Here is a 22,563-nt window from a genome sequence, read left to right as displayed (position 1 = left end):
GCCCCTCAAACAAGAAATAACAATCATATCCCTAATCACCCTACTTTATTACATGACTCTTTCTATTCTATTGGGACTGGGAGCCCCATGAGGTCAGGGACCAAGTCTGTGTTATTTGAAGCTGAATTCTCAGTTTCCAGCATAATATCTGTATATATTGAGCTCTAAAATTATTACTGCACTTTCCTGACTGTTCTTCAAGACTGCCTAGGGCTCAGGCAACCTCTCAAGCTAGCCCCAGGACTATTCCTCTCTCTTCATGGAATGAAATAAACCTAAACCTTTGATCTGGTTCATCTAACCTACAAGCTTAGAACAAACGGAATGATGACCCATCTGTGACTTCCTTGACCTGCACAGATGAAATAAACCCCATAAGAGCCATAATTCCCAGGGCCAGCAGCCCCAGGGAACAGGTGTGAGTGCCTCTGAACTGAACCACAGGTCACACCCTCAGGACAGACTGGCTGACACAGGTGGACACACAAACAAAATGGAAACATTTTGGCAGGGTGAAAAAATACAACCACAGAACTGCCTTAAAACCCTCTCTTCTGCCCCTTATTACTCTGTTTTTAGAGGCCAGAGGCAAGCTTTCTTGAATCAATATTTAGCTTTCCAGGCTCACAGTTTCTCTGCTCTAGGGAAAAGGCTCAGCTCCCACAGGGAAGTAACAGAGACCTACCTTGATCTCTTCTCAGAAGGGTCATGACCACCCGCCCTCAGACTCTAAATATTATTACCTCCACACTCCCTGGGAAGGCAGGAAATAAGCTCTCTTTCCATGTTGCCTTACTCCAGAAATATTATGTGTTGTCCTCTCTCTCCTCTCTTTCTCTCTCTCTCTCTCTCTCTCTCTCTCTCACACACACACACACACACACACACACACACGCATGTACACACAGCCAAGGGCCATAACAGTGCTATTGACTCAACAGTAAGGTTCCCCATAACCCAGAAAATGGAACAAGGGAAGTTTCCTAAAATCCTAACACAGAGCCAGCAACGAAACCTATCTGTGTCTGCACTACTGCCTCACTTGCCACCTTCAAATTAGATGCAGAAAATCCAAGAGAGGCAGGAGTTAGGCAACCATCATGGAAAATAGGCTGGGCTGGTCTGGGTGGGTGAGAAATAAGTAGCGGGGCTTAGGACACAGACCTCTGCAGTCAGCTGGCCTCCCTCTGGCCCTGCCACTTACAAGCTGTTAATACATGATCTTGGACAAGTTACTAAACCTCTCTGGGGTTTCAGTTTCTTCACCTATAAGCTGAGAAAATAATAACTATCTCTTATACTTAAGTGAACAAAATGAGGCCATGCCTATGAATCATGTAGCACCATTCCTGCCACCTAGCAAGTGTTCAAAACTGATAGAAATGCCCATCATTATCGTCATCATTATTTCATGGTGACAAGTTAGCAGCAGCAATTTTAGAAGAAGACTCTCACTGAGTCAGAGATTTATGTTTTTAATGCTTTTCCAAATTTTCCTGCTGCCCTTAATTTAATTACTTCATTCCATGATCTCAAATGACTCAATCAATCAAAAAAAGGCCATTTCTCTCCATGAGCACGTGAAATCCAATGGCTTTTCCATCCCATGGCTGGAGGTTTTCGCTTAGCTTTGGCAGCCTGATGTAAACAACATGTCCAAAGAATTTTAATTGCTACTTCATTAATGAAGTCCCATTAACATCCCTCCCAAACAGCTTTGCTGATGGCCCAGTGCATGGCTGTCCAATTACCAAACAACAAAGTCCCCATAAACCTAAGCCCTGGCCTCCGAGGTTAAAGATTAAGCAGTCCCTGGAAACAACAATAATGAGGTATAAGAAACAGGCTGTGAAAGACACTGGGGTCCATTTCCCAGCTACTAGCTGCCCAGGAAGACTGTGATGCCATTAGCTGAGGCAAGAGTCTGAGCAGTCAGCTTCTAAATGCAGGACCTACCCTCCCTACCCCAGAATAACATATATCATAGCAAAGATCTGGGGGACTTCCCTGAGGGGGAAACTGAATCCAGAGGAAGCAGGAGGGACTGCCACAGCAGGAAGGGACAGGGCGCTTCCAAACAGGAAACGAAATAGGCAGCTGGACATAGAGATGAAGCTTCAGCCCCCATAAAGTTGTGCTCTCCCTGGAAAAGCCAAGGACCTATCAGAAGACAAGAACTGGCTTTAAAATAAAGTCACATTTGTTTAGAGAGCAAGTTGGCAAAATCTATCAAAAAAATTTTTAATGTATACTCTCTTTGATCCAGCAATTATGCTACTAAGATTGTACCCTATAGGTATACTAGCAAGTATACTCCAAAATATTATGTATAAGAATTCTCACTGAAGCATTTTAAATAAAAGAAAAAACTGGAAACATTAATGTCCATCACTAGAAGACTGGTTAAATAAATTATACTCCATCCATGTGATGGAGCAGGTTAAAAGAATAAGATATAGCCATACACAAGGGTCTGTAAATAATTGCAAGATTTGTATTGTCAAACAAAAGTACAATGAGTACAGAGTGCTTCTGTTTGTGTAAGTTAAAAAGCATAATATATAAATTCTGTGGGGTTACCAAGGATCTCCCCACTTCAGAGAGACAGCCTGGGAGAAGACTGGCTTTGCATTTTATACCTCTATGTACTGTTTGCATTTTTTGGTCATGAGTATAAATTGCTTTTATTGAATATATTACCTACATTTTTCAAACAATGGTATAGAAATGTATCTGCTAACATGGAAAGACATTCAGAATATACTGCTAACAAGTTTCTTTAAGAGATGGGGTATCTTGTTATGTTCTCCAGGCTGGACTCAAATTCCTGGGCTCAAGCTATGCATGATAGCTTGAGCTATCAACCTCAACCTCCCAAGTAGCTGGGACTACAGGCACCTGCTACTGTACCTGGCTAGAATTTTTTTTAAACTGGAAAGCATACATATACAATGAAAAAGATCTGGAAGGATACACATCAAGGTGCTGCTGGCAGTTCTCTCTGGGTAGGATTGTGGTATATTCTTTCCACCCGTGTGCTTTTTCTGTAATAGTCAGGGATGAGTTTTTATTAAAATAGCAATAATAACAACAAAAAAGAAAGCTTTTTACAGAAGGAAAAGAAAGAGGATTCAGCAGCAAAACTGGAATCTACAGACAAGTGAAGGCAAAGCAAAGCTAGCCAGAAACTGGGAAGAGTAGGGGAGGCTGCACAGAACATACCTGCCTGCAGTAGACATCTAGATAAAGAGAAACCAAAACCAGAAGTACTGGAAATCCTTCCTCCCACAAAGTGCATGTGGTCCGCAACAGCAGTGACCTGAGGATTCCTGTCTCTCCTGCCTGGACCCAACTCTGAGGCTCCCTCACTGCAGATGATGAGGCTGGGAGGGAGGCTCCACAGCACAGCCCCAGTGGTGTCTACTTCCATAGAATGCTCTCCTCCCCATTCCCCTGTTCCCTAGATGATCCTGGAAACAGGATAGGATGTGCTACTCCCAGGATAGAGAGGAGAAAATAGGCTCAGGATTATTCAGCTCCAAAGTGTTAGCTGGTCTAATTCCTAGTTCTGATCTGGAAGGTCTCCTTGTAGTTTGTTGGCATGAGGTACCTTCTAACTCAAGGCCTGGGTCCAGGGAGGCCTCTGACCACAGAGACCAATGCTTTCCCTTGTGTGTGACCCTAGTGGGTGCCTGCACCCCTGCACTTACAGTAGAGTGAGGTCACAGGTCTGTCTCAAGAGGCAGCGATGGCAGAGAACCCCAGGCTCCATCTAAAGTCAAGGGTACAAGGAAAAAGCAGGCCCACATCAGTGGGTGGGTTCAAGTGTGTAAGCATAGATAATCATTTTCTACTTCTTCTCTAAATACTGCACAATCTAACCTTCATTCCCTTCTTCTAACATCTTTGCATCATAGCCTTATCTTCTGCATTATACTACTTTAAAAATATTACCTCCCTAGTGTGCAGAGCAGAGTGGGCTGCAGAGAAAGCCACCCAGGAGAGGACCACAGGCTCCACAGAAGGCCTACATAACAGGGAGGAGACTCTCAGCCTGAAGATCATGCTGACCCAGCCAGGGAAAGTAGAAGGGCCTACTCACTCATGCAGTGAGGGAACAGGCTCCATGTGTCTGGGAGGAAGTCACCCGACAGGGAAGAGAAGCACCCACATGGTGCTTCCTCCATCCCAAGATGACGACATACCCTGTGTCTAGCAGACAGTTGGATGTCTGTCTACACTGTCTGGTTGTTGGGATTTGGTGACTACATTGCACAGGCTTTCAGGAACATGCTTTCAATGGAAAATGCCAACTCTAGCCACATGCACTCCTCAGTTACTGATTCACAGGGCGTCCTTATGTCCAAACTGGGCCTAGAAGCTGTAGAATGTAATAAACACTGGCTCTGGAGTCAGCACTGCCTGGGCTTGAATCCTGCCTTCTGTCCCATCTGTCACGATGTGACCTCAACAAATTACTTCACCTCTCTATGCCCTGGTTTCCTCAGCTATCATATGCATTAAATGGGATGATGCCAATAAAATGCTTAGCATAGGGTACGACCCAAAGGGAGAGCTCAAGAAACACTGGCTAAGAATAATTCATCAGGATGTCTGCATACACACACCCATAATGCGGACAGAACTCAATCACTATGACAGCAACAGGACCAAGGAACACCAGAATGATAGATGTGTTCCTAGCTGCATCTGCTGCACTCTCCCACAGATGAGTCTCATCATCATATAGTGAAAGGGGCAAAGGGAGAAAACACAGACGTTGAAAGTTGGGAAAAGACAGGCCAGAAGAGCCTGGGAGCCCTATTAAAGGTGGGGATTCACATTAGAGAAATGCACATCAAAACTACCAAGTGATACCATCTCACACCAGTCAGGATGGCTATTATTAAAATGTCAAAAAACAAAAGATGCCGGCAAGGTTGCAGAGAAAAGGGAATGCTTATATACTGCAAGTGGGAATGTAAATTAATTCAGTTACTGTGGAAAACAGTCTTGAGATTTCTCAAAGAACTAAAAATAGAACCACCATTTGACCCAGCAACCCCATTATTGGGTATATACCCAAAGGAGAATAAATTGTTCTACCAAAAGACACATGCACACATATGTTCATTAAGCACTATTCACAATAGCAAAGACATGCAATCAATCTAGGTGCCCATCCACAATGGATTGGATAAAGAAAATGTGGTACATACACACCATGGAATACTATGCAGCCATAAAAAAAAGAACAAAATCATGTCCTTTGCAGGAACATATACACAGCTGGAGGCCATTATCCTAAGTTAATTAACACAGAAGCAGAACACCAAATATCATGTTTTCACTTGTAAGTGGGAACTAAACCCCAGGTGCCCATGGACATAAAGATGGGAACAACAGACACTGGGGACTCCAAAAGGAGTAGGGGCAAGGGCTGATAAATTTCCTATTGGGTACTATGTTCACCATCTAAGTAATGGAATCAACAGAAGCCAAAACTCAGCATTACACAATATACAAATGTAACAAACCTGTACAAGTACCTCTTGAATCTAGAATGTAATTTTAAATTTTAAAAAAGGTGGGGATTCAGTATACTCCCCAAACCTCAGACAACCATACCAGCCAATTAGGGCAGGATATGTGCTAGGTGTGCACACACATGTATGCACACACTATGTGGAAGAAGAGGGCTGGTAAGAAGAGATGCAGAAGAAGGAGACAGAGAATTTCTGACATCTAAGCACTCTCCCTTTGCCACTGCACTAGCAAATATTTGTGAAAACAATCTGCAGAGAAAATGTTTGCCTTAGCAAAGAGCTTGGCTCCTGCTAAAGCAAAGCCTTAGCACATCCATCCATCTAGAAAGTGACCTCTTCAAAAGCTTCACTGGGAACCCTCCCCAGGGCTCCCTAAGCAAAGGTGGAAAGGCAGTGGAGAATATGCAGGGAAAAGAGAGCACAGGAAGAGCAGAGAGGCAGAAGGGTCAAGGTTCAGAACCAGAAAGAATCAGCAGGGCCGGGCGCGGTGGCTCAAGCCTGTAATCCCAGCACTTTGGGAGGCCGAGACGGGCGGATCACGAGGTCAGAAGATCGAGACCATCCTGGCTAACACGGTGAAACCCCGTCTCTACTAAAACTACAAAAAAAAAAGCTAGCCGGGCAAGGTGGCGGGCGCCTGTAGTCCCAGCTACTCGGGAGGCTGAGGCAGGAGAATGGCGTGAACCCGGGAGGCGGAGCTTGCAGTGAGCTGAGATCCGGCCACTGCACTCCAGCCTGGACGACAGAGCGAGACTCCGTCTCAAAAAAAAAAAAAAAAAAAAAAAAAAAAAGAATCAGCAGGACTCAGAATTGAGGCTACTGGGTAATGTCCTTCACAAAAATCATCATATAAAGACTATCTTTACAAGTCTTCAGAAAGAAGACTTGCTTGTGCCTTCAGAAACAGGCTGCAGGGAGACATAAGAGTCTCTGCAGGCTCCTGGGGTCAGGGACTTAATCAGAGAGAAAAAGCATGCCAAGGAATAGAGCAAATGCTTGTTGCTTTGTTGACCAAGAGGCTAGCACAGCACAGGTAGCTAGTTGGCAGGTGGGCAGCCAGTAGGTCCTCAGCTAATTTCCAGACACTAGCTGAACAGGAGACACTGAACAGAATAGCAGCCATGACAGTGCTTGAGCAGGGGGAAGAAGGAGGCGCTTTATTGCAAGGGAAGAAGGTGGCCATGACTGAATTTATCAATTTAAATGATCAGACCTATTTCCTAGTCATTCATCATCTTTCCTCAAGCTGGAACAAGTGGCAATGAAGATTTCTTTCCAGCTAGCTAAATAAACATGGTGGACTGAATATAAATGTTCATTTCTACTCCCTCCCAAAACCCATTAAAGTAATAGAATGACAAGCTCTAGCACAGAGAACGTCTCCAAGAAAAATAAGTGAACCAACAGATTATCTGATGTATTGAGGACTGTTCTAACAAGAAGTAGTGGTAGAACCATACACTATGCAAGAGAAAAAGACAATTATTAACTGCCCTTCTGATTAAAGTTTTCTGATTTAAAAAACACTGTAATTGTAATAGATGACTTAGTTCAGTTGTGGAAATTATATTTGGACAATAAAGACGGGGATGGCTGCATGTGTATAAGGGGAAAGTCTGCGAAAGCTCAATCTTATTCTTCTGGAGAAGTCAACAAATAATATCTAAAACTAATAAATCAAAGAATAGCAGTTATACATATTATTTTGATAAATGGAGGTGAGTAGTAGATGAAGTAGCTTTTAGCTGGATCAGAACCAGGATTTTAATTCCTTAAGGATTGAAAGTGAGTGGCTCTGGAGCACAAGACTTGGTGTGGAAAGGTGGAGCAGGGCACTCCTCATCATTACAAGCCCTGCAATAGTACGTGACTTCTTTCTTTTTTTTTTTTTAAGACACAGTCTCGTTCTGTAGCCCAGGCTGGAGTGCAGTGGCGCAGTCTCGGCTCACTGCAAGCTCCGCCTCCCGGGTTCACATCATTCTCCTGCCTCTGCCTCCCAAGTAGCTGGGACTACAGGTGCCTGCCACCACGCCCAGCTAATTTTTTTTTTTTTTGTATTTTTAATAGAGATGGGGGTTTCACCATGTTAGCCAGGACAGTCTCGATCTCCTGACCTTGTGATCCGCCTGTCTCGGCCTCCCAAAGTGCTGGGATTACAGGCGTGAGCCATCGCGCCCAGCCAGTACGTGACTTTTAAAAGAATGTTCATAGAACACTCAGAAAAAAACAAAAGTTTTCTTAATAATAACAAGACCTAGCTAAAGACCTAGCTCAGTTTGCTCTCCCCACCGCCCAAGTCTTCTTGGATCTCCTTCCTCTACTCTAGTGAAAATTACTGTCTGTACCATCCCCTTGGCAATCAATAATTTTCCACTTGGCAATGAGCTAAACTCTCCTATCATTAATTATCTTTCCACCTGTATCCCTACCTAAATCATAGCTGCTTCACAGCAGAGACCACTTCTCATAATCTTTGAGGAGTCTGCAGAAGACCAGGTGATTAGATCCACAAACTCGGAGGAGGTGCAGCAGTCCGGCTCCCCCTTACCTGCGTAGGCATTGGCCTGCTGCAGAAGGTCAGTGCAGGTGTGCACATCTGCAAACGCACGGATGCCCAGGCAATTGGTAGGATGCAACTGAGACTGCAGGAAGTCACAGCAGTTCTGCCGAACATCCATGAGCTGCAGCAAGCTGGCTGCTGGAAGCAGCACCTGCAAGAGAAGGTGACATTCTCAGACATTGGATCCTACTGGCAGGGACTCATCCCCTTTTTCCTATCATATCACTTCCATGCTCAAGATCTTCTCATGGCTCTCCACTGCCTGCCCAATAAGTCCAAACTTCCTAGCCTGCTTTCCAGCCTTATTTCCCACTACTCTGCACTTCACAGACCCTAAATACCAGCAGATTCTCTGTATACCTACAGCCATGCTTCCCAGTCTTTAATTCCCTGGGGATCTCATTAAAATACAGATTCTAACTCATTAGGTCTAGGATGGGATCTGAAAGCCTGCATTTCTAATAAGAACCCAAGTGATGCTTGCAGTTGCTGGTCCACAAACCACACTCTGAGTAACAAAACTCTCCACACACACACACACACACACACACACACACACACACACACACAAAATGGTTCTCATGCTGGGCTGCAAACTGGAATTACCTTAAGAGTTTTAAAACTACTGATGCCTGGGTCTTGCCCTAAAAGAATCTAACTTAATAGGTATGGAGTGTGGCCTGGACATTAAGATGGTTTTTAAAGCTCCCCAGGTGCTTCTAATGTACAGCCACATCTGAGAGCCACTGCCCCACAACCTTCAGTGTACTGTCCTCATTCAGAAAGGTACTTAATGAATTATTAATTACTAAACATCTATGTGCCAGGCACTAGTTTAGGCTCTGGGATTCAGGGGTAAGCAAGAGAAACCAGATTCTATTCTCCTGGAGCTTAGAGTCTACTGGAACAAGATTCATCCCAAATCCCTCAGGACTCAAGCAACGACACTTCATTCTCCCATCGAACAGATACAAAGCAAAGAACATCTTTGGGTACATTCTTAGAGAAAGGATGGCTAAGTTTCCATTTAAAAGGTCACAGGACACATGACTACTTATACTATATGCTGGAAGACAGAAATAGTTCTTGCTCAGGTATATGTGCATGTGTTTTTCCTAAGGGTCAGGGAAGACTGGCTTGAGCAGGCCCGCTGGGTGCTCAGACAGCCAACCTCTGTCAAGTTTCCCTAGGACTTCCCCTCAGCTGCTGAAGCCTGCCTCTAGGTCAAACATACAGGACAAAAGGCCAAAGTCCTGTCCCACTTCAGCTCTGCTACCCTGACCTTCACCTATGGAAGCAGCAGATAGTCTGAGAATTATTTTCCAAAAAGAAATTTATTTAAAAAACACACTGCAGAATAGCTTGATTTAAGGCTGCTTATCTTGGGGATCCCCGGCATCCACTTCACCCCAGAATAATCCCCTTGCCCCAGTCCGTTCCTCTTAGCTGCTGCCCTGGCTCTGAGACAGAGTGACCGAGCCAGCTACACTCTAGCTGTTCCCATCCACAAGGGCTTGCCCAGGAAGATATGGGCTGCAGATGTATTTGTTTTCTTGATTCAGGACACTTAAAAAAGACTTCTTTTTTTTTTAAGTGATTTAAATTCTGGACTCTGACTTTCTCCCAAGACAGCTCTGAGTCCTCAGCTCTGACTCTCATCACTTTTATGTACTCAGGCCAAAAACTCTGCCCCACTGCCCATTTGGGGGCTTTGTCCCTCCACTGGGGTTACCAGCAGTCCTAGTTTTTCCAGGACTGGGGGGTTTCCCAGGACTTTCAGGGCTAAAAGTGGGACAGTCGGTCACCCTTCATTATCCCTGCCCACAGACAATAACCACCAAGAGCCTCCACTATCAGTGCTCGAACTCCTGAGCCAAATGCCTACGCTTAACAAGGAAAGCTGCTCCTACCCACAGGTTTACACTTCTCCCTCACGACAGCTGAGTTCTAGAAAATGTGCTCCTTTTCCCTTCCTCCACCCTCTCTTCCACTATCCTATATCTCCAGCAGGAAAACAGTAAATTAACACCATGTCTGTGATATTTTCTGAACCACTAATACATTCCTGAGAAAGAAAAAGATAAAATCACCCTCTTCTGAAAGTTTTGGACTATAAATGAACACAGGTAGGATCCAAATCTAATCTAACCACCTGAACTCTCTCCCAACTAAGCAGCCACCATCCCCACTAAGCAGCCACCATCCCCACTAAGCAGACATAAACTGGGAAACTCAATTAACCTGTGAGCTTGCTCAGCCTGGCCGAACAGATTCCAGGACCAGATTAGTCTCTGCCTGCTAGTCAAATGGAGATCCATTAACCATTCTTGCTGAATGCACACCAGGAATAAAAAGTTCTGCCCCCAGTCTCCAAATGACCTCCATGACGCCCCCTGGCCAGTATCAGCTAGAGTTAAGACTGGAGTTAAGGCCATAGGTTGACCAATCATGCTGATTTACCTGGGACTTCGCCATTTTTACCGCTGAAAGTCCCCATTCCAGAAGGCCTCTCACTTCTGGGCAAACTAGGATAGGTGTTCATCCTAGGGAGAAGTAACTCTAACCAGTGACCCTAAGAAGCCCTGGAGGGAGAGGAAGCCATCAAATGTTGGCCAGCACACACCCTACTCAGAGGTGTGGTAAACTCCAAAAGAGCCAGATGTGAGAAGAGGCAGGAATTCAACAGCAACCCTCTCCCTATCACCCACCACCCAAGAGAATTTCTGAGAGTCCAATCTGCCCCCAGACTGCATTCCAGTGAGCTCCCCCACCCTATACACATACACAAGATCATGCCAGCGACACACAGTCCCTTCCCCCTTCCCCTCTTCCAAGGAGACAGCAGCACAGTGTGGTGCTTAAATTCTCAAGCTCATGACAACCAGCCAGAGAAATGAAATAATAAATATTTCCTGAATATACTCCTTAGGTTACAATTTCAATTTTTAAAACCTCCCTGGATAGAGCTATCCACATAGCTTTCAACTTCCCTACTGTTCACAATACCTACTTAGTAGGCAAAAACTATAAGGTTTTCTACCACTCCACACCCCTTACCCTGTTTGAGTCCTCTCCTACCCAAAAGCCTTCCCAAACTGACTTCCTAAAATGAATTAGGCTTCTGGTTTCTCTAATTGCTCTTTCCCTCTCTTTGACTATGAGAATAGCTTAGAGTCAAAGGCCCTTTTCTTCCTTCTACTTGCTTCATACAGAAAGGTATGGAAAAAAAAGTCAAGGAAATCAGAATACTGAAGGGAAGGCTTGGAGGCTGGAAGATGTATCACTGCTCAGACTCAGTCTCAGGGATAAATTAGGGCCCCATCCAATGGGGTTCTGGGATCTAGCCACAAGTACAAAACACATTCCCGGAGGCTCTGAAAGAAAAAAGAGCAACACATCCATGAAATGACTGTCTTCAGTTCCCGCTCCTCACATCAACAGGACTTTGAGAGGACTTCCTTTTATCTTGCCTAAAACTCTACTCCTTCAAAGCAGCAGCAGTGACAAGACTATGAACAAGAGGCCAAGCGTGGGTCCTCAGCTCTGAAGCAAGACCATCCTCATAGAATCACTAAGGCAGTACCGCCTGGTCCCTGGAGGGAGGAGGCTGAGATCAGAGGAGTAGTTGGCCAAAACCACCCATCAGGATGGAAGATTACCCTAAGTCAAAAATCTTCTAGCTTGCCTTTTGCCACCTCAGCATTACAGTTCTTGGAAAACAGGCCCTGAAATGGCCCCCGGCAAAGAGTTTACAGGTTACCCTTCAGCTTGCAATGGCTTCCCCTCCATTTTTCATGTGCAGGCCCCGTTTTGTTTTTTTTTCTCCCTCAGATAACATGAAAACATAGCAGAGGATATCCTGCCACAGAGTTTGCTTCCTTTAGTAAAAACAAAAGGAAATGCCCTGCCTCAGAAAGCACCTTCTCCTGGAATTGCAGGGAGGCAGGGCCATGCACAGAGGGAGGGCACCAGCCAGGGAGCCCAGGTTTTGGGGCCACCCAGGGTCTCTGCCCCAACCACACAGTGGGTCTGGCACAGAATCAGTGCCACATAAAGAAAGAAAGGAAAAGGGGTGGGGGGTATATAGATGAACAGGGAAGCTGACAGAACAGCACTGTGATTAAGTGTCATTTTGAAGTTTGACTTCTCCACTTACCAGCCATGCAACTGAGGACAAATTACTTAACCTCTCAATGCCTCTGTCTCCTCAAAAATAAAATGAGGACAATAAGGTTTGTTATGAGGATCAAATGAGAAAAATTGAAAGCAGTTAACACAGTGTTTGGTACATAGGAAGTGCTCAGTTGATGTTAGTTTTTATTATTGTAAATCATTATGAGCCAAAGTCAAGGTTCTGATCATTCATTTAATGAGAAACTAGAATTCATCATAGCCACAGAGCACAGTGAGTCAGCGGGTACTGGCTTCAGCTCCCAACTCTACCACTTACTCTCTGTGTGACCATGGCAGGTTATTTAACCCCTTTGAGCACCAGTTTCTTCAGCTGTAAAGGAGGGATCATATTGCTATGGTCCAATGGGTGATTATAAAAATTGAATGGAATAATGCATGTGAATTGATGGGCATATGCTTGCTTATAAAAGTAAGTCAGTTATGACTGCTGGTACCTCCACCATGGAAGGGGAACTCAGGGTCTCTCCAAGGTACGTGTGGCTGGGAAGCGACTCGGGGTATAGCTCTCAGCCATTTAACCAAGTCCCAGATCTCTGACCCTTGTTTCTAAGGCTTTCAGGAGGGCCCCAGTGCCTCCATGCTCATCTCCTCAGTGCACCAAATCCTCAATACCTCCTGTCTTCACAGACAACCTGTGAGCAACTGCCTCAGCAGATACATAACAGCATGGAGAAGAATCCACATTTTGATCCAAACTCTCTTCTTCCCAATCTTTTTTTTGTTTTTTTTTTCTCCAGAGACAGAGTCTCGCTCTGTCACCCAGGTTAGAGTGCAGTGGTGCAATCTTGGCTCACTGCAACCTCCGCCTCCCAGGTTCAAGTGATTCTCCTGCCTCAGCCTCCCAAGTAGCTGGAATTACAGGTACCTGCCACCACGCCTGGCTAGTTTTTGTATTTTCAGTAGAGATGGGGTTTCACCATGTTGGCCAGGCTAGTTTCAAAGTCCTGACCTCAGGTGATCTGCCTGCCTCAGCTTCCCAAAGCGCTGGGATTATAGGTGTGAGCCACCATGCCCAGCCCCTTCCCAATCTTTTCTGTTTTTTCTCCAACATCACCCTTGACCTAACCACAGTTTAAAGTGAAGAGGTTAAAAGTCCCTAAACAATGAAGTTCAGAGAATTTTCAGTTTGGTGAAAGCATCCATATGCTGGGAGGGTGACATAACCCAACCTCATAAGACAGAAGCTTCTGGACTCAGGACCTCCAAACAGTGAACATTATGTCCACACAATACCTTGCTTTATGTACCTCTTAATCCTAACCAGGCAATAAGGATCCAGAGTAGAATATCTTCTAATTATCCAAATTTGGAAACACTTTGTATTTTACAGGAAAAAAAAAGTTATTAAATAAATACATGATGAAAAGAGCAAAGAGAGCTGGTCCCAATTATAGAATTCTATTACCTCCCCTCTACTCATTGTATACCAAATTACTTTGCATTTACTGTTCGTACCCAAAAGTTATTGAGCTGTTTGAATTCTGAGATGAGATGATGACCTGGGGAGAAGAGAAGTCACCCAAGCTCCCAGCTTTTCCTTCACAAGATTTTGAACAGACATGAGTTAAAGACTTTCTACTCCCAGGGTCCAGGCTCATTCAGGGATATCATGGCCTAGTGGCTAGGAGCATGGGTGCCCAAGCCAGGAAGGCATGAGTTTGAGGACCAGTTGGCCCACCTCCTGGCCATGTGGCCCAGGGCAGGTCACCTGACCTCCCTGGAGCTTTAGTTTCCTCTTCAGTAACCAACTGAATTGTTGTGAAGGTTAAATAAAATAACACTGTAAAACGGTGGGTCCTGAGTGTGCAATACACTGAGCTATTAGTGAGCCTGAGTTTACCTGGACATTCTCTTCGGTCACCTCGATTTCAGCAGTATAGATGTAGTCAATCAGCTTACTCAGTGTCTGCCCATCCACGTCCTTGATTTCTATCTTTTTGGCTTTACTCTCAGACATGTCACCTAGAGTTTACAACAAAAACAAAAAGGTCATAAATGTGGTGCCTGGGATATGTTTACCTTCCACATGGCTTCCTGCCCTGTCTTGGAAACATAAAAGCACTACCTGGGCTCCAGGAGGCAGCAGAAGGGATTCAGGCACAGAAGAGGATAAACCAGGTAATATCAAAGTCACATCAACTTCGGATGTGTGATCACCTACAAACCTAGCCTTAAGTATTCCTTACTCTATCTATTGCCCACTTCCATTTTGAAGGAAAATCTGTGTGCAATCACTCATTTAACCAACATTTACTGTAAACTTCCATATACAAGGCCAGACAAAGTGAACAAGATATGCACCTGTCCTTAAGGAACCCAAGTCTAGGCCTGTCCTTAAGGAACACAAGTAAGGCAGATATATAAACGTGTTTATAAACAGAGGTGACAACAGCTTAGTAGATAGAGTTATACACAAAATATTGTGATAACAACAACAATAAGTAACATTTCCTGAGAGCTAACTATGGCCATACACTGTGTTAAGGACTTTAAAGTATTTTAATCCTCGCAACAACCTATGAGGTTTATTACTATTATCACCATTTTACAGATGAAGAAACTGAGCACAGGAGGGTAGGTAATTCATTTTGCCCACAGTCACACACCTAGGAAAGGCCAAGTTGGGTGGAAACCCAGGAAGTCTGACTCTAGAGTCCATACTTGTAACCACCATGCTATACTAAATCCCAAGAACACAGAGGAGGGAGCAACAAATCTCTCCTGGGAACTCCAGTCAGGCATCCTATTAAGAGGTCACATTTGAGTGAGGCATTAGAGGATGAGGAAGAGTTCTACAGGCAGCAAAGGTGAGGAAGGATGAGCTGAATCTGGAATCCATTCGTGCAAAGAAAGGAAAGTACCAAAAGAATAAATTTTGGTAAAATGGCAAGAGGTTGGTGTGGCTGGTACATGGAGTAACAGTAAGAAGAAGGAAGCTGGAGAGGTAGATAGGGCCAGGACCTGACAAGCCCTGTAAGTCACGTAAACAATCTGGGACTTTATCCCAGGTGTAGCACCACTGAGAAGTTTTCAACGGGGAAATGACATCAACAGATGGGCATTTTTGAATGAAATTTTGGATGCAGGGTAGAAGCTAGATTACATGCAGGGAGAACAGCTGGAGGCCCTGATAATAATCCAAGAAAGAAAGAAGGCAGGGCTGTAAATAACGGCAATAGCAGCACCACATTTCCACAGTCCTGAGGCCCCTTGCCTTCAGCCTGCACTCTATATACAACACACGGGTTTATCTAAAGCCAGGTCCATTCAACAAGGGCTGCTGATTTCAGGAAAGACAGGCAACACATGTCTTTGTAGACTGAAATAAAGGGCAACCTGACTGCAAGAAACAAGAGATCCAGAAGTCTTAATGTGAGTGTGAAAACAGAGCCTGGGTGGTTGTTTTCTCTCTGTGGAATTCATACACCAGAGCCAAGAAAATAAAGTACAGTACAGCATGTGGGCTGCAGACACCCACCTCCAAGCTGCACGGACTGCACATGATTCCTCCACCAATCCAGAGTCCCATCCTGACACAGTTCTAGAGCTGAATGACTCTGGAACGGAGAGGAAAGTAACGGGGGAGACATTCCAAACCCTGCCTGCTCCCTTAACTGCCAGATCAGGTGGACCTGAGACCCTCCACGCTGGTCTCTCTTCTCTGACTGCCAGTGGAAGCCCGTGAAAGGCCTCAGCACAGTGCCCTGGGGCAGAACGAACAGGTAAAGAAAAACAGGGAAAAATAGTATATTCCTCCTCCACCCATAAGACAGGCTCCACAATCTCTCTCTTGAGTTTATTGAGACACACAAACAAAAACATGCATACACAAGGAAATCAGAAGTTAAACTATTAAAAAGTTCATTGATGAGGGTCCAGTTGGTAATTATACTGCAAAAGATAATCAAAGATAGCCAATTCTTTTTTTAAGGAGTTAGCCCTCAAAAAATAAGACTAAAAAAATAGAGCAGCCGGACTGTAAGAACCAAGGGATTCAGAAGCCCTCACAGCAGTGTAAATCAGAGCCTGGGCTGACTGTTCTCTGCCTGTGGAATTGGTGGTTGAAAGTCAGGTTAGGGTTTTGTAACTTTGGGGTAAATAAATGGAAACTCCTGGAATTGTAAGAAAATATGTTTCTATATATGCAAAAGTTCACTTTCTCTAGGGGGATGACAGGTCATTTTTATCAGATTCTTACAGGTGTCTATGATTCAGAAAAGTTTAAGACACAGTTTTCTAGACAGTAGGTCTTTAGGAGACTTTTCCTTGCTCCTTTACATGACTCTCAAATTTCTAATTTTCTATATTAAGTACTTAAAACTTAAACAAGCAAGAAACAAACGATGTGAAAGAAAAACTAAGGGCTCAAACACACCACTTATTTTCTGAGAAAGCTTGTAGAATCCAATCTTATTATCTTTTATGAACCAGCAAAAATGACTACACCAAACTAAGACTTTAGTTTAAATGGGCCCTAAAAATACTCATAGTAATAGTCACTACTGTATACCTGACCTTCTGCTAAGGTACACTAATGTGTATCTGACCCACATTATTTCATTTAACCCTTGAAACAAGTCCAGGAGGTAGACAGTATTACTTCCATTTTACAAATTATAAAACTGGCATTTCTTTTTTTTTTCGAGATGGAGTTTTGCTCTTGTTGCCCAGGCTGGAGTGCAACGGCACAATCTCAGCTCACCGCAACCTCTGCCTCCCGGGTTCAAGTGATTCTCCTGCCTCAGCCTCCCAAGTAGCTGGGATTACAGGCATGCACCACCACACCTGGCTAATTTGTAATTTTTTTTTTTTTTTTTTTTTAAGTAGAGACGGAGTTTCTCCATGTTGGTCAGGCTGGTCTCGAACTCCCAACCCCAGATGACCCACCCGCCTCAGACTCCCAAAGTGCTGGGATTATAGGCGTGAGCCACCGCATCTGGCCAAAAATGGCATTTCAAAAGGGATTTACACATAGATACTAAGAGGCAGGACTGAGATTTGAACTTTTGCCTAATCTAGACCCTGTGTCATTTCTAATACATCCCTCAATAAAATCTCACCCTAACTAATAACCTTAATAAAAGTATTCCCAAACTCAAGGCCTTGATCTTAATTCTGAGGACAAGTTAGTACTTAATATCTAGCAAGAACCAAGCGGCTTATCCTCAACACATAACAAAGTGCTTGGCATAAAAGAAGCACTTAAAAAGTAGTTATTGGAGTAGGAAAAAAAAAAAAGAAGAAGAAGAAGAAGGGAGGCTCTCTTGACATATCATAATTTCATGGGCTTCAGTAATTCTGGAGGGGGAAAACCATTAAGGACTTGGTCATTCTTGCTCCTTCACTCATCCCTAATAGTTTGACAAAGTATTTCCAGAAAACAGAAGATGAGCCCTGTAAGTCCTTCCATGTTTGTGGTCAGTCCAAGTGCTCTCTTCTGCTAGCTCTTCCCAAGAGGCCCAGACAGCCACCTCAGACTCTGAACTTACAGAGAATGTCGGTCAGCTGCACATCTTTTTACCCTTTCCACCTTCTGCTCACCATCTGCCAATATGCATGTCCTGTTTCTCCAAAGACAACATGATTCTCTCAGGGGCAGATATTTGTTCATTTATTCAATTCAGCAAACATGTATCAGATGTGTCCTCATGTGTCAAGCACTGTGCTAGGCCCAGATAATACAGTGGTTAACAAGTCACAGCCCTGCCCTCATGGAGCTCAGTCTGGTGGAGAGAGAGACAAGAAAACCAACACATGCAAAAGGTGTCAAATGTTAGAAATGGGGACTTAGCTTTAAAGGTCCTTAAGCCAGGGATTCCTGCACCCTAAAGCTGCATGCAAAATGATGAGCACACAAGAGCACAGGTTTGCTCTTCCAGAGATAAAGTCCATTGTTTTCATCAGATTGATGCATAATGGTTAAGAGCCACTGATCTGGAGGAGTCATAGTTATTCAGAAGAGAAGTGAGAATGAGAAAAGAGTATCCCAGACATAAACTTTGTATAGTATATACAAAGGTCTGGAGGTAACAAAGGGTGTGATCTGTCTGGGAACCATAACAAGTTCAGTCTGGCTGGAGCACGTTAGGGAAGAATGATGAGACGGGGCTATAGATGAAAGCAGGAGCTGGACCATTTGAGGGACCTACAGGCCATGCTAAGGAATTTAGACCCCTCCTAAGGGCAACAGGGAGCCCCTGATAGATTTTAAGCAGGTAAGGGATACATCAGATTTTAATATTGGGAAAATCACTGTAGCCACAGTGTGGAGAATGGGTGGGGAATGGGAAAACAAAACAGGTGGCAGACTGGCCAATTAGAAGACTGCTGCAGAATATCAGGTAAAAGATGATGTTGGCCTGACTGTGTCTTGAACTTCTTTAAATACTTAGACCGTTACGGCCTTGCACTTAGCAGCCTCTGAGAACCACAGAGGGCCCAGAAGAGCACGCAATCCCAGAAGCCTATTAGGTAAAAGCATCCAAGTCTTCATTCTAGATCCTAACAAGCACACTATGTGCACAGCTGAGATATTTTTAGGTGGAAGACTGCCAAAGAAGAGCAAGAGGGAGAAGGATGGACTGGAGGAGTGAAAGGAAAATCTTTCATTATCACAGAAGACTCAAGATGTCTAGAAAAATCACTAGCTCATCTTCCAGGTCATTGGTATAAAAGCAACCCTATTATTAAGTAAATAAAGTCTTGAGAATGAAAATGTAATAGATTGGTTGGCAGGTCTCTCTGAAGAACACCACAGCTAAACCACCGACCACCTCTACATAGTTATATGTCCTTAAAAACAAGAAAAGAGGGTATTCAAGGGTCCTTATGCCACAGAATACCTTCTTGCTCCTAACTTGAATTAGTACTGTAATTTAGTCTCATGTTCTGGGTAGAGAGAAAACAGGAAAATCCTTATCCTTTGCACAATGATTCTTCATGGGCACTAAGATGGTTATTGAATTTCTTCCCTCCAACCCTCATCCAAGTCCTAAAATCTGGGCTGCCAACCCATTTGGCTAGAGCTGAGCTCTAAGGCCAAAGACATTAACCTCACAAGAGAGAAAGAGATGCTCTGCCATCTCCTTCAATCCTGGCCAACCCTGCTGCAGGTGAGTGGTCTGGGCCATTTGACTGCAGATCAGGGAACGTCCTTAGTTCACAGATCCTTATGTCATATTGGGAGTGAATAGCAGTCTGTATTCCTGGGTGCCACACAGTCCTCTGTTGAACCACAGGTTACCCTATATCACCTGTGAAATAAAGACATTCTCTGTTCTGCCTTTATCCCAAGGCTATGTGAGAATCAAAGGAGACAATGAGATTGTGAAAGGTGGGACAGCAGGATCCAGCAGAACCGCAGTGATAGACACCGCTTCCTCAACCACCCTCCCTGGAATCTCATCCCTCCTCCACCTGGAAATATATTTCTGCTCAACTAGAAGCACAGGAAGCACAAAGTCAGGAAAAAAATGCCTCTGTGTCATTACATAGTGACTACAAAAAAAAAAAAATCAACCCTTTTACCTCCACCCCCGACATCCACAATAATTTTTAAAACTATGACATACTCTACAATAATAAAAGTAGTCTTTATTAAGTACGCAGTGCTGAGTGCCTTATACCCATTACCTATATTTGTTCCCTAGTTATTGTTATTATTCCAGTCTCTTCAATAAGAAAGCTGAGGATCAGAGAGGAAAGTGAATTCTCCACACACCTGTGCAGTTAAGATTGCAATACAGGTCATTATTACTCCAAAGCCCTTTCCAAGATACCACACCATTTCCCAGTGCAAGGTGGCATTACACTTGTGTTTAATCTTTAGTAAAGAGGCCTCTCCACATCACCAACTCCAAACCTCTTCTATGAACATTCATAAAATATTCCTTACCAATAGTTTATTTCCAACGATGGTCTCAATTTTAAGGCTGAGCTACTCTAAACCCAAACAAGTCTACTTCAGACCATCTCAGTCAAACCAGTTGCACCTTAATGGAGAAACCACTGGGAGTGAATAGCAGTCTCTATTCCTGACCACCACACCATCCTCTGTTGAACCACAAGCCAAATTCCTGCTCAAAAAACTTGCCATTTCTGCATCAAGGGTAACATTATTAGACAGGACCGCTGGCTCCCTCACCCTCAAATCTTCATCTCCTGAGCCAGAAAAAGATGCCTGACTTTATTGTGGTATGATAGGGACAGGAAGAAGAAGCCCTATGTCACTGTCACTTAGACCAAAAGTGACTAACTCTAGAAGATAGTCACATGGAAGGTGAGGCCATTGCTTCTTGATCCCAGGCAGCCTTTCACACCTCCATCCCTTTTTCTCTGAACTATTCTACCTAATCCCTGACTCCTCAGAGGCAAAACTCTCATAAACCAGATGCTATCTACTATCACTATTACTCTGCAACCTCTCTGAAGGTCCACTTTGTCTAAGAAAAGAATTCTATTCCCTAGTTCTCCTTCTCTCATTGTCCATTGCCTTGTATTCAGTTTTGCTGAGCTGCATGTTATGCAGAGCTCTTCAAAGGCATCAATACACCACACAAACACCCGGAACACAGACACGGGCCACAGGCCAGGGCCTGGTAGAGTCTGGCTGGCAGCAAGGGTGAAAAAACAGTTCTATGGAAGGAACTTCATGCCTGGGAAGTGAGTAAGACAGCCAGGCCCTCATGGTTCTGCCTTGTGGACAATTCATGCCTACTCCAAGTCTAAGCCCCTTGTCTCTCACCCCCAGCATATTCCTGAACTCTCCTCTCTATTTCTGCTTACCATATATTCAAAGATACCAGTCAAACATCAGCCTAAATCTAATAAAAACTGGACAGTAACTCCTCTTTAAAAAGCAATCTAAATCAGCCACTACATACAGTACAATATGACCAGATGAGTGGGACAGATCACTCCCAGGGCTTCATTTGCGATGGAAGCCCAAGTGTCTTTTAGCCATGATTATGGGCATAAGACCCTGGGCGCATATATTCTGTAGACCTCAGTTTCTTTAACACTATAAAATGGGGGCTGTATCTGGATGACATGTAGGTCAGGGACCCATATGGAGTAACAAATACTACAGTACACAGAAGCCATGGTAAAGGGCATGATAAAAAGAGAGAAACACTGATGAGGAGATTTTGGGAAAATTGCTTCCCTTGGGATGGAGGTGCCAGATGGGGAGGATGGGGAATGAGTCTTAAGTATTTCATCTTTATAGGAAAAAGATGGGCAGAACACAGCACTACTGGCCGCCCCACTCAAGTTATGCTGAAAGCAGTAAAGGGCAAATAGGTTGACTGCTCACCCCAGATCTTCTCATAGAATGGTTGGATTGGGACACTCTCTGATGGGCACTCAGACCTCAGTTTCACATTTATTCCAAGTTATTGTGCAAAGGACAATGGTCAAGAAGTGTGGGATTGGTATTTGGAACCACCTCAGGACATTTGGGCAACATGAACTCAGAGGACAAAAATATAAAAACATTTAAGCTTGAGTAAAAGACCGTAATCACACAACTCAAGTCAGAAGAAAGCCATGTGTATTTTACTTTCCTTTTGGCTTTAAACATACTGATAGAAATGGACCTAACGAGAGTTAGCCTCTTACCCCCAGGACACGATGCATTTTACACGTTTTGAAGTTGAACCAGATAATTAGAACAAAATTTTGCAGTGTTACTGGAGTTTTTTAGTACCCACTTACCAAGGTTTAGGCAAAGCCAAGGAGCCTTAAAATATATAAATCTTAGATATATTACTGATGGGAGTATAAGCTGATACAGCTGTTCTTTAGATCAATGCGGCACATGTCTCAAAAGTCTTCAAAGTGTGCATACCTTTTAACCAAGTACTTCTTGTTTTAGCAATCTATTCTAGTAAAATAATCAGGAATGTAAATAAAGACTAAGATGCAAGGATGCCCATTATAACATTATTTATAATAATAAAATATTATATAAAACTATAATTTCCAACAAAGAAGGAAATGAATTTTCAATTAGAGTACATATAATGGAATCTTATGAAGGCATTAAAATTAGGTTGTAACTGCAATTTCATTGACATGGAAAGATATTCATTATATATTGCTAAGCTCAATTAAAGAAATTTTTATTGAGCACCTGCTAGATGGAAGACCATGCTAGGTAGCAGAGATGTGGTGGTGAATTTTAAAGTTATAGTTCTTACCCTCATAAAGCTTATGATTGGCCAGGGAAATCAAATATTGAGGAAGTAATAAGATCAGTAGTAA

At 43.7% G+C, this 22,563-nt stretch overlaps 1 protein-coding gene across 2 annotated transcripts in view; it reads right to left on the bottom strand.

Annotated features, from left to right (window-relative positions):
- The window catches only part of KLHL3 (kelch like family member 3), a 115,688-nt gene that overhangs the window by 64,205 nt on the left and 28,920 nt on the right, over positions 1 to 22,563 (bottom strand). For both annotated transcript variants that reach the window (XM_008014548.3, XM_008014546.3), the window contains exons 4-5: positions 14,141 to 14,262; positions 8,095 to 8,257 (exon numbers count right to left, since the gene is read on the bottom strand). In XM_008014548.3, coding sequence (XP_008012739.1) covers positions 8,095 to 8,257; positions 14,141 to 14,262 — 285 coding nt within the window. The remainder of the gene's footprint in view (positions 1 to 8,094; positions 8,258 to 14,140; positions 14,263 to 22,563) is intronic.

Source organism: Chlorocebus sabaeus, chromosome 23 (assembly GCF_047675955.1).
Source record: "Chlorocebus sabaeus isolate Y175 chromosome 23, mChlSab1.0.hap1, whole genome shotgun sequence".
NCBI classification, from domain to species: domain Eukaryota; kingdom Metazoa; phylum Chordata; class Mammalia; order Primates; family Cercopithecidae; genus Chlorocebus; species Chlorocebus sabaeus.
The sequence above is the reverse complement of the archived record's forward strand: the minus strand, read 5'-3'. Positions and strand labels throughout refer to the sequence as shown.